The sequence below is a fragment of the Mirounga angustirostris genome, unplaced genomic scaffold (genome assembly GCF_029215605.1).
Source record: "Mirounga angustirostris isolate CCGP_5_RB_7025 unplaced genomic scaffold, mMirAng1.0.hap1 SCAF_14, whole genome shotgun sequence".
Taxonomy (NCBI): Eukaryota; Metazoa; Chordata; class Mammalia; order Carnivora; family Phocidae; genus Mirounga; species Mirounga angustirostris.
This window is the reverse complement of record NW_026991722.1, coordinates 67,205,021-67,217,036: the sequence shown is the minus strand read 5'-3', so window position 1 is coordinate 67,217,036 and position 12,016 is coordinate 67,205,021. Positions and strand designations below refer to the sequence as shown.

The window sequence follows — 12,016 nt, the reverse complement described above, 5'->3', positions numbered from 1 at the left end:
TGCTACTTCGTGCCACACAGAAGTCAGGGCCCTGTGTCCGCATCTGCTTCGTGGCTCAGCCGCTTCCCCAGGATGGACGTCTGCAGACCGGATCGCTGCCAGATGGAATGTGCGTTTTCATGGCGCTTGAGAGCTCTCGCCGAATCCCCCTCCTGTCCCCCCTGCCCTGTGTGTCCGTGTGTCTGTCTCTGTGAGTGTGTCTGTGTATCCGTGTGTATGTCCATGTGTGTGTCCGTGTGTCTGTGTGTCTGTCTACATGTGTCTGTGTCTGTGTGTGTGTTTGTATGTCTTTGTTTCCATGTGCCTGACTGTGTGTCTGTATGTCTGTGTCCATGTTTCAATCTATCCATGTGTCTGTCTCTGTATGTGTCTGTGTGTCCGTGTGTCCATCCGTGTGTCTGTGTGTCTGTCTCTGTGTGTGTCCGTGTGTTGTGTCCATGTGTCTGTGTCTGTCTGCATGTGTCTGTGTCTGTGTGTTTGTATGTCTGTGTGTCCATGTGTCTGTGTGTCTGTCTCTGTGAGTGTGTGTCCATGTGTCTGAGTGTGTGTCTGTGTATCCGTGTGTATGTCCATGTGTGTGTCCGTGTGTCTGTGTATGTGTGTGTCTGTCTACATGTGTCTGTGTCTGTGTGTGTTTGTATGTCTGTGTTTCCATGTGCCTGACTGTGTGTCTGTATGTCTGTGTCCATGTTTCAATCTATCCGTATGTCTGTCTCTGTATGTGTCTGTGTGTCCGTGTGTCCATCCATGTGTCTGTGTGTCTATCTCTGTGTGTGTCCGTGTGTTGTGTCCATGTGTCTGTGTGTCTGTCTGCATGTGTCTGTGTCTGTGTGTTTGTATGTCTGTGTGTCCATGTGTCTGTGTGTCTGTCTCTGTGAGTGTGTGTCTGTGTATCCGTGGGTCCGTGGGTCCGTGGGTCTGTGTGTATCTGTGTGTTTGTGTGTCCGTGTGTCTGTGTGTCCATGGGTCCATGGGTCTGTGTGTGTGTCTGTCTGTTTGAATGTCTGTGTGTCTCTCTGTGTGTCCGTGTGTCCGTGTGTCTGTCTCTGTGAGAGTGTCTGAGTGTCCTTGTGTCTGCTACATGTGTCTGTGTCTGTGTGTGTTTGTATGTCTGTGTTTCCATGTGCCTGACTGTGTGTCTGTATGTCTGTGTCCATGTGTCCATCTGTCCGTGTGTCTGTCTCTGTATGTGTCTGTGTGTCCGTGTGTCCATCCGTGTGTCTGGGTGTCTGTCGCTGAGTGTGTCCATGTGTTGTGTCCATGTGTCTGTGTGTCTGTCTGCATGTGTCTGTGTCTGTATGTCTGTGTGTCCATGTATCTGTGAGTGTGTGTCCATGTATCTGCGTGTGTGTCTGTGTGTCCGTGGGTCCGTGGGTCTGTCTCTGTGTGTGTATTCTCACCAGTGGTGCATGAGGGAGACAGTCTTCCAGGCCTAAATAGCACACAGATCTAATTACATAAATGTTTTTACTTTTTTTGCAAATGTGGCAGACACAAAGGCAGCGTTTTTGTTGGCTTAGTTTACGTTTTTTCACTTGCTAGTGAGCATGGACGTTTTTTGTACGTGTGTTAACCGGATGTTTCTTCCTTTGCGGTTTTTTCTGATGGCGTTCCTTGTTTTCCGGTTGATTTTAGGGACACTGGCCCTGTGGGGTGTGAAGCAGGTGCCTTCCTGTCTGTCACTTACACTGCCGGCCTGTCACAGAGGCTTCCCGTGTCAGCTCGCATGTCCCCCGGTCCTTGGTGCCTTTGCTGTCACGCTCAGAGAGGCCCGTCTGAGCAGCTGCTCGACTGTAGCTCCTTCCGGTACCTGCAGTTCCTTTTCCTCGATAAAGGCTTGAGTCCGCGCAGGACAGATGTTTTATCCAAGGAAGGTTGTGATCTTTCCTTCTGTTGTCTGAAGATAGCCGACCCAGGCTTCTCACTCCACTCATCAAATACCCCATCCTTCCCCGCTGACGGGAAGGGGCACCTGCTCACGACCTGAGTGCCGCGGGGGGCGCGCGCACCCGTCCTCTCGCTCCCGTGTCATAGGACAGGTGGTGCTGGCAAGCGCATCCTTCCCTATCGTTACCGTAGAGTTTTCTTAGCTGCTGTCTTGTGTTTCCCCTTTCACGTGGACTTTGGAAACATTCGAGCAACTCCTGTTCCATCTGTATGTCCCTTGAGCTGGCTGGCGGTCAGCACGCCACCAGCAGTGGCCGCAGGGGGGACCGTCTGGGCCCCCAACCCCCTCGCGTCGGTGCATCCCTCTTCCTGTCTTCTCCTCAGGTCCTGGTAGATGGTGTCGACCGAGGCTGATGTCTTTTCACAAATGCAGAGAACGCCGGGTTCTTGGCACGTGGCCTCACGGCCTGGGCGTCCAGCCGCACAGCTGGTGGGACGTCCCCGCCCCCAGGCCTCCACACCCCGTCCTGGCCCCGTTCGGCCCCGCACTCTGGGTGATCTCCTCCGTCCCACGTCCCAGTGAATGAGTGCTCTCCTCAGCCACATCCAGACGGCTGCCCAAGCCTTCCTTAGCTTTGGTTCTTAGTCCTAACAAGCGCATGTTTCATATTTACAGCATGTTCTGTTCGTATTTTTCATCTGTGGCTGCTCTTAGACCTTCGTGCTTTGATTCACGCTCTCCTCTTTCTTGATGAGCGGTTCTCGCTCCTTCCCTCCTCGCTGGAAGGCCTCACGGTCTGCGCACGTCCCTCTCTGCCTTTTCCCTGTCCTTCCCAAACCCTGTCTTGGGTTGGCGGCTGACTCGTCTGGGGTTGGGTTTTCCCGTGTCTCCGGTACATCTGTTTGAGATCTCATCTCTACGGGAATCCTGTCTTCACGCTTACCCATCCTTGGCTGGAAGTCTTAGATTACTATGTGCTGGCCCCCCAGACCCTGGCTCGAAACCGAGTGGCTTAGCTTTCACCCCGAGGCCCCCCGGCTGTCACACGAGTCACCTGGTTCCAGGTGCTGTGCATCTCTGCTTCCTCCTGTCTCACGTGTCTGGCTGCACCCTGTTCATGGTCGGAGCGCCCAGCCCAGCCCCAGGCCTCACGCGGGGGCCCTGCACTCAGTCCCCAGCCGTCCGTGAGGCTCAGGTGCCCGCACCCCTGAGCTCCATCCCCACACACACCAGCGCGTCCCCACTCCTTCCGAGTGGTGGGGAACCATACATGCTTTTAACTTTTAAATAACGTGCTTTCCATTTCTGTGTGTTCGGGGGAGACAGGGAAGATCTCCACATCCCTGGTATTGACTAGATACCTTCTTTGTCACTTCATCCAGCTACGGGGGGCTTGGATCTGGGGGGGGGGCATGACCCAGGAGGCGCAGCCTCACCCCTGCTTGAGGACAGACCGTGCAAGAACATGCAGCCCCACCCTCAAGTAGTGTCCAAGAGGATCGTGCCCAATGCCCACGGTGCTCAGAGGGTGGACGAAGGGGAGAGAGGCACTTAGCACAGCTGCCCCCACACTCCGCGAACATCAGAATCCCCAGGAGGCCTTGTCAAACTACAGACTGCCGGCCTGAGCCCACCCAGAGTTTCTGGTTCAGCAGGTCTCGAGCGGCCGACCGAAGTGCTCCAGGTAAGGCTGCTGCTGGTCCGGGGATCACACTTTGAGATCCACTCGTTTAGAAGCAAGGAAACCATTTCTTTCTTTCCGTGTGTTTGGGGCATTCAACACGTTTGGGGAAACAAATGGCAGGAGCTTGGAATGAAAGCCCAGCTCAGAAGTTTCTGGGGTCTGGCCCCGGGAACAGACCACAGAAGCAGCCATTCTAGCGCATATGTGTGTATACACAGAGCATCCCAGAGAGACGTTTTCTTGTCAAAAATGTATGAATTGAGCCCAGCTGAGCCCCAGGACATGGGACTTGCCTTTCCAAAGCTAAACCCAGTCCATTCTGACCCTGGAGCTGGATCGCTCCCGCAGAGCGAGGGGTCCAGGTGAAAGGGGGAGACATCAGCCCGCGGCTGCTCTGGGCCCAGGCCGGAGGGGCATCGAGCAGATTGTAAATCTTTTAAATTAGGTTCAGATGCAAAGTCTGTAAAAGTCATACGCACAGTTTTCTCCTGAGTGAATATGAAGCTGTGGCTGTTTGTTGGAGGGGGAGATTCGCACTGCTAAAAGCAAGGTGGTGGCTGGGCACCTGGGTGAGATGTCCTGTGGGGCTGGATGCCTGTTCCCTGCCAGTTTCCAGCCTTTGGTCTGGAGGCTTGGGCCAGGAGGCTGAGCTTATTCACCTCTCTGCCTGACAGCCTCATCTTCATAGTACAGCTCTGCACCATGCCTGGATAGTCAGGCTGGCTGTTTGGACTATGCAGATGGATGGATGGGTGGGTGGATGAATGGACGGATGGAGGGACAGATGGGTGGGTGGATGGATGGATGAATGGACAATGGGTGGGTGGATGGACGGACAGGTGGATGGATGGATGGATGGATGGATGGGTAGATGGATGGATAGGTGGGTCGATGGGAGGATGGTAAATGGATGGGGGAACGAATGGACGGGGGAAGGATGTGGGGAAGGACGTGTCCCTAGGAGGGCTTATGGCGTACTCTCAGTCAAGGCGGCTACTGACAAAACAGTGTCACCAGGAGCCGAGCGCCATGCTCAGAAAATCTTTCCTACCTGCACTCATCAGGGCACATGGGGATGCACTCCACCCAGCCTGAATTTGGACGCTGAAGGCATCTGCACATACCACGATGCATCCCCAGGCAAGGAATTATTTTTGTCCCAGAAAGCCCCTGCTGTGTCACTTGCAAATCCTGGGAGAAAGAAGGGAGGATCCTGGGCAGGTCGCGGGTGAACCCGAACCACTTCTGTTCTGCCACAGTGGCTGGGAAGGCACCAGGCCCACGCCCCCTCGGCCTGCAAGTCCCAGGCCTTTGTGCAGCATTTCCTCCCAAGTGCGATTTCCGTTGGCTGGGCCAGAGTGCGTAAGGAGGATGCAGACGAGCTCGTTCACGCCAGTGGATGGCTCCTGGCTGTCGACTTCCTCACCCTCAAAGAGCACACTCTGATTTTGCCCAGGCCAGGTGCTCCCTCCACCACAGCTGTAGGTTGATAGGAGGGGCGCCTCTGTGAAGTGGTCACAAAGAGAATGGGGCCCAAGGCCCTGCGGGTCGGGCCGGGTGCCCAGGCTGCCGTCAGCCCTGCTGTTATTCCGGTGTGGTGGGGCCCGCAGGTCAGGGCTTGGCCACCACCAAGCTTGTTCCTTGCAGCCCAGAGGAGGGGCACACCAGGCCGCATGGGGCATCCGGGGACCCAGAGGAGGGGCACGCCAGGCCACGCAGGACATTCGGGGAGCCAGCAGGGTTGCTCAGGGTCGGAGGCAGGGGTGGAGGGGCTGGGTGGTTTACACACAGAAGGAGCCCCTTGGGTGGGTTGCTAGTCTGGGAAGGGCCGCCCCTCCAGGGTCAGCGAGGCCCCAGATGTCAAAGCATCAGATACAGATACTAAAAGACATGGTTAGTGTCCAGGCCCAGCTCCCGTCTTCTCTCCTGAGCCCTGACCCTCTGCAGACAGTGCAACCACAGACACAGTGTGGTCCCCCCACCCCGCCTGGCCTGTCCATGCAACGCAGGAACCTAGGACCGGCCCCTCTGAACGAGCCTGTCATGGCATCACGGCTGTGTGTGTCTGAGCGCTCCAGAATCTACCCCCTCTTCTCCACACCCCCACTGGGGCAGCCTTCCCTCCTGAATAATCCTTAGGACAGGTGTCCCCGGCCCGGACCCACGGCCCAGCTTGTCCCTGCTTTTCCAGGGCTGCTGGGCTGGCCTGGTTTTGTGGCCCAAGCCGAGGGGGGCTGAGAAGTGAATGGGAGCTTGGCCCGTGCAATTCCCCCCCACACACACTGCTCTCTGTAAGGTCACAATGCGGAATCTATGGAGGAGGGCCGGGGTCTGACCGTCCGCGCTGCTCGCAGGCCCAGGCTGCTCTGAGTATCCAGCAGCTATAGCACCCTCTGCCCCTCTCCAGCTTTGACACCGACCGGTCCTCCCGTGGACCCCCCTCCTGCAGAACGCTCAGGAGCTCAGTTCGGCCAGAGCTGGTTGCCTGCGACCAGTGTTTCTAACCGGGTCTTCCCAGAGAGGTGGTGAGGCCTGCGGGGTCAACTGTGAGTCAGGGGAGCGGGCATCTGGACCCCTACCCCTCCGTCTCGTGCTGAGACCACAGTGATGCTGTGCGGGGCCAACTCGGAAGGCCTTGAGAGTCACGGGTCTCTGAGGAGGCCCCAGCCTCCTAACTCGGGCCTCCCCGTGCTGATACATGGAGCTGCCTCTGTTCCAGGAGGCCGGATGCAGGGCCCTGGGCTCCCGAGTGTCCACTCTCCAGGGTGGGAGGGCTGAGACAGACACAGGAAGGACCGGGAGGGGTGCGTGTGCGTGTGAGTGCGGGTGTGCGTGTGTGATATGGGTATGCGTGATGTAGTCCATCGGGGGTGAGGCCTGGACCACAGGATTCTAAATTCCTCCCATTCTTATGACCAGCAGCATTTAGGGGCTCCTGTCCCAGCCTCCCTGACAGCTCTCCGGAGGCCCCACTCTGTGCGCTTGGCCGAGGTGCCCCTTCTTGGGTCAGCTCAGGGCAGGTGAGGACGGACAGGGCCGCTGAGGGGCGAGTGCCCGCTCCTGGCTGTGGGGCGGCCGAGCTACACATTAAATGAAGTCAGTCCAGAAAGCGGCTCCGTAAGGATGATGGAGGGCACATCCTCCGGGCGCCCTGCATACGAGGGCGGAGCCACGCCGCGGTGCCCGTTCTCCCTCTCCCGCGCCGGCGCAGGAAGCGCTGGCCTTTGAACAGTGGGCACTCCACCGAAGTGCCATTTTGGTTGTGCAGGGGTGCGGAGAGAACGGAGAAGCAAGCGAGAGGCAGGGCACCTTCTTTGGGTGTTGTGTGTGCGCCGAATGCGCTGGCCAGGCCCCTGCGGCGCTTGGTCCCAGCCCCGCGGGCTCACACTGCCCTGCGGAGGCCGTGAGCGCGGTCTGACCTGGAGAAGCCGCTCCCTGGCACCTGGGCTGACCCGTCACAGTTCCTGGGTTTTTAAGCAGCAGGTCTCGCCTGCAAGGGCAGAGGACGGCTCTGGAACCCACCTTCAGACCCCGGCTCCGACGTCCGAGGAGCTCTGCTCTGGGGGGCCCCAGGGCTTCCCATGCCCCCGAGCTCCCTCCCTCGGCAGCTGCCTGCAGACTGACACCTGGTCCTCCCCTTCGTGTTTGCTGTTTCTGTTTGGGTGCCAATTAGCCAAGCTGATTGAGATGATTAGTGGTGGAGGCGCGGGGTGGGTGTGATGGCCCATTCAGGCCCTGAGACTCTGCTCCCCCACTCTGGGTGAAGAGGCAGCTTTGGGGGTCCCACAATAGTTCTGGCTCCCTGCCCCTCCCCCCATGAAGCCACAGTGTGACCTTGGGCCCGTCTCGTGACTGCTCGGTGCCTCGGTAACGAGAACGCAGTTAACCACCACTGCAGGTCCCAGTCCAGCTTCCTCTGTTCGGAACGCCGTGATGGAAAACCCACTAAGGGAGGCTGGACCGGATGGGGATCCAGGCCTCTCACAAAGCACACGGCTGATAGGCGCTAACTTTCCATCGGCGGTCCTTGGGGTACAGACCTCGTGTTGCCTCATGGCCACAAGATGGCTGCCACCCCTCCGGACCTCATGTCCATAATCGTAGCTTTCCTGAAAGCCCCACGCTGAGACGTCTGCTTTCATCTCACTGAGCAGAACGGTCTGGCACAGCCACCTCTAGCCAGGGAGGGGGGACGCCTGGTCCCTGCCAGCATGGTGGGAACACGGGGTCTGTGATGCGACTTGAGCCGGGCTCTGGAGCCGTGGCGCCGGAGCCGTGGCGCCATCACCTCCACGTGCCTCATTCCTGCCCCACACAGACGTTACCCGTGTGGTGATGCCCAGAACCCCCGGGCCAGGCTCGCCTGCTAACTTCCTGCGCACTCTGTCCTGTCTCGGGGCCACGCGGCGCCCTGCCACGCACCCTTCCCTCCCTCCACGGCCAGTTTAACCCAGAAAGGGGCGGGGATCTGAAGGGGTCCTGACCTCCCCCACGAAGCCACGAGCTGTCCTCACGTGACTAAAGCTTGAAGTCACTGAGCCAGATCCGGCGGGACCCTTCCAGCCATCCTGTCCCGTGGCTGCACGAGCCGCACGTGGCTCTGTAAATCAGTTCCAAATCTGTTAACATCTAATAAAGACGCCGGCTCCTCGGCCATGCCAGCCACATTCCAAGGGCGCAGAGGCCACCATTTTGGCTGCCCAGGTCCTGTGGGAAGTCCTGTGGGGCAGCGCGGGGCTAGCAGCTGCTAACAAATTCCTAAGAGGGAGTCCATTCATTCATCGAACAACAGTTTCCTGAGCGCCGGCATGTGCGGGCTGTGTTCTGAGTGCGGCGGGCCAGGCGGTGGTCCTGGAGCTCACACATTAGTGGGACGCACAGACCACAGCGAGGAGGCCCAAGGGGCAGCAGCTTCAGAAGGGAGGGTGAGGAGGGCTCCATGAAAGGGTGGCATCTGAGCAAAAGCCTGCGGGCGGCCTGGCGCAGAGATCAGGGCAGGGCGTTCCCCCGGAGGGAAGAGCAGGTGCACAGGCCCTGGGGGCGTGGGGAGGGCAGAGGGAGAGAGGGCAGTGAGGGTGGAGAGCCCGGGGAGCACAGGGCCGGCAGGCAGGGACAGCAGCTGAGGCGTGGCGGCCCCTCCAGAGACCCACGGTGCTGGTGGCGGCCGCAGGAGGTGTGCGGGAAGCACAGTGCTGTCCCTGCGAGGCTGCAGGCCTCCCACTCTTGCACTCCGTGTTTGCCTTCTGGAAGATTCCTGGCTCACCACGTGTGCACCTGCGTTCCCAGCCTCCTGGCAGTGCGGCCGGAGGCTTGTGAACAGAAGTGGTGGAAGTCTCCTCCCCGCATCCGCCCCCCCGGGCTAGCTGCACAGAAGCCCCCTCCCGACTCCTCCCGGCGCCAGGCTCTGGAAGCAGGACACGGGGTAGGCCACTCGGCGCTCAGCACGGAGAAGCAAACTTCAGCCCACGCCCCTCGTCCCGGGGCAGGGTCTGCACCATCATGGTGAAGGAGCTGCCCCTGGGCTCTGTGCACCATCTGCAGAGGGGTGGTCTAGGGCGGGCTGGGAGCCCGGCAGGGGGAGCCAGTGGCCGCAGCATTCTGGGAATACCGTGAGGAACCCACAGCCTCTCCCCCCGCCCCCAACGCAGGACGTCCGACCTGCCCAGACGTGACTTGTTCCGGCTGTGGGTGGTGTCCAGAGGGGCCCCCGATCCTCAGCTGTGAGATTGCCCCCTCCTTCCTCTGCTTCCTGAAGGCGAAGTCGGGCAAGGGAGGAGGCAGAGATCCGCTGTCATCTTCCCCGAAGGAGGACGAGGCTCTGTAGTGAGGAACGGCAGCCCCAGAAAGGTGTCAGGATGGTCAGGCTGTGCACTGAGAAAAGACAGACCAGGGCAGGCGTCAGAGGGGATCGTGGGCGAGGGTCTTCAGGGATTTTTGAGGAAGCAGCTGTAAGATGCTTTCTTTAGCCCGAGATCGTGTGTCTGGGGTGCTTGAAGCAGGGTTTGTGTGGTAAGTGCTGGATTGGAGGTGTGTGGCATGGTTGGCGTGCTTTTTTCAAATTAGATTGCAGGTCTGTCCCCCCGCTGGGGGGCAGCTGCTGGTGTGTAAGCCCCCGGGGCCAGGCCCTCTGCACCGAGCAGGCCCTGGGATGGGGTGGGGGATGAAATTTGGTAAGAAACCCAAAGGGGCACGTAACCCGAGGCCACAGCTCCTGTTGGGCCGACTCCCCTGGAACAAGCCCCAGGCCGGCGCCCTCTGGAAGCTGTGTCCTGGGGCCTGTGAGCAGGGGCGGGGCCACCCAGCAGCCTCGGTGTCCCCCCCCAGGTGTGGCAGTGCGGCGGCAGCATGGAGGTGCTGCCCTGCTCCCGCGTGGCCCACATCGAGCGCACCAAGAAGCCCTACAACAACGACATCGACTACTATGCCAAGCGCAACGCCCTGCGGGCAGCCGAGGTGTGGATGGACAGCTTCAAGTCCCACGTGTACATGGCCTGGAACATCCCCATGACCGTAAGTGGCGAATAGCAGGGGAGGGGGCGGGGCCGAGACGGGGGCGGGGCCGAGACGGGAGAGGGCGGGGCGGAGGCACGGGACGGGGAGAGGGGGAGAGGGCGGTGCTGGGGTGGGGCGGGGCCTAGGCGGGGGCGGGGGGGTGGGGGGGAGGAGAGTGGGGCCGAACCTGGGGGCAGGGCCGAGGCGGGGGGCGGGGCCGAGGCGGGGGGCGGGGCCGAGCCTGGCCAGGGCGCGGGTGCACCCCAGGGCAGCCTGAGGCCACCCCTGCCCCTGCCCCTGCCCCTGTCCGAGTGGGGCTGGTCTGGGACAGGACTCCCCGAAAGTGGGCCCAGCCAGTTAGGTGCCCCACGCTTTTTGGTGTATGTTTTCCCATCCACCAAAGGCGCTGCAGTTGGCTGGAAGTGAGGGTCGGCTCTTCCCCACTCGCTGCGCATTGTGCCGACCCCACCCACCTAGAAATGCACCCAGAAATGTGTTGGCAAGGCAGCGCGCCCACCACGCGGTCGGTTTGGGGCACAGGGCAGCCCCAGCTCACTGCCCGCCAGCCCACAGGACATGCGTGGGGTCTGCTTGGGTTTTGTGGTCAATACACATGATAGGAAGTACCACTTCGGCCTTTCTAAAGTATGCCGTCCCCGGCGCTGAGCAAACCCACAGAGCCGTACAACCATTGACACCACCTAGTTCCAAAGACAGCACCTCAAAAAGAGCCGCTGTGCCCAACGAGCGGCTAACTCCCGTTTGCCCGCCCCCAGCCCTCAGCAACCACCAGCCTGTTCTGGACCCTTCCCATAAACGGAATCCTGCAGTGTTTCCCCTCTTGTGTCTGGCTCCTTCGCTGAGCATCATGTTCTCAAGGGCCGTCCACGTTGTAGCGGGCCTCGGTGCTTCTTCCTTTCTGTGGCCAGCTCACATTCCAGGGTGTGGACGGCCACAGTTGGTTTACCCCTCCACCCGCCGTGGACACCTGGGGTGCTCCCTATGTCTTTGGTTTTGGTCTATGCAGTTCTGACCCACAACCTAGTTAGGGGTTGCTGTATGTGTTTTTTGTTTACTTTGTGATCAACTAATTTCCCATAAATAGCCCATATTCTGGCTTTTCTTGGGAACTTCGAAGACCCGCTTCCTGGCCTCCAGAACAGTAATAAGGGCAGAGAGAGGTGGTCCCTTACGTGGGGCGCTGTCGAGACTGCCAGGCTCCCCCCCACACACCCGCTCCAGAACCAGCCCTCACTCACATGCTGCTTCCCTGGCCACGGGGGGTGCGAGGCTCCAGGCCCCGGCTGCAGCCATCCTGGAAATGATTTTTACGTCAGCTCGCAGTAAGAGCTGGAGATTCTGTCAGACCGTGTGCACATGCGTGTGCCCGCGTCCGCGTGCTCACCTGTCAACAGAGAGAGCTTCAAACACATACAGAAGTTACAGAAACAGCACTCATGTCTGTTACGTGCATTTCTCTCTGCACCTCCTAAACCCTGGCAGGGTGTGCCCAGCATTTGGGTGACGCTGCCAGAGCGCCAGGCTGGGCCGCCGGCTCACAGGACCCCTCTGAGGAGGGAGCAGGGGCCGCTCAAGGCCCCCTCCTTCCCCGTGGGCTCCTCACACAGCAGTGTCCAGACGATGAGGAACGCCATGGAAACACGCACACACACGTTTATCAGAGACGGAAGGAGGGCTCACCGTCTCTCGTAAAGCCTCATTGTCCACCAAGGGAACAGGTTCCAGAAACGTCCCCGTTACTACTGCAAAGGGAACCCGGGCGCTGTCCTCGTGGGCCTGTAGACCGCGTCCCTGAGGGGTCACCAGCTCCAAGCCAGAGCCCGGCAGATGCCCCCCCACATCTCATTCTCAGGGACCTCTAGGGGCCCTGCACGCCCATGACTCACCTGATCCTCGTGTGAAGGCTGGGAGGAGCTTCTCTGTGGCCATGC

The 12,016-nt window shown here is 59.8% G+C and overlaps 1 protein-coding gene across 2 annotated transcripts in view; it reads left to right on the top strand.

Annotated features, from left to right (window-relative positions):
• The window catches only part of GALNT9 (polypeptide N-acetylgalactosaminyltransferase 9), an 82,608-nt gene that overhangs the window by 60,224 nt on the left and 10,368 nt on the right, over window positions 1–12,016 (top strand). Inside the window, exons 1-2 of one of the 2 annotated variants that reach the window (XM_064578134.1) lie at window positions 9,240–9,581; window positions 9,897–10,082. In XM_064578134.1, the coding sequence (XP_064434204.1) occupies window positions 9,918–10,082 (165 nt within the window). In that variant the 5' untranslated portion in view covers window positions 9,240–9,581; window positions 9,897–9,917. Of the gene's footprint in view, window positions 1–9,239; window positions 9,582–9,896; window positions 10,083–12,016 lie in introns of those variants that run through there. The other variant, XM_045887874.3, reaches the window with a different exon arrangement.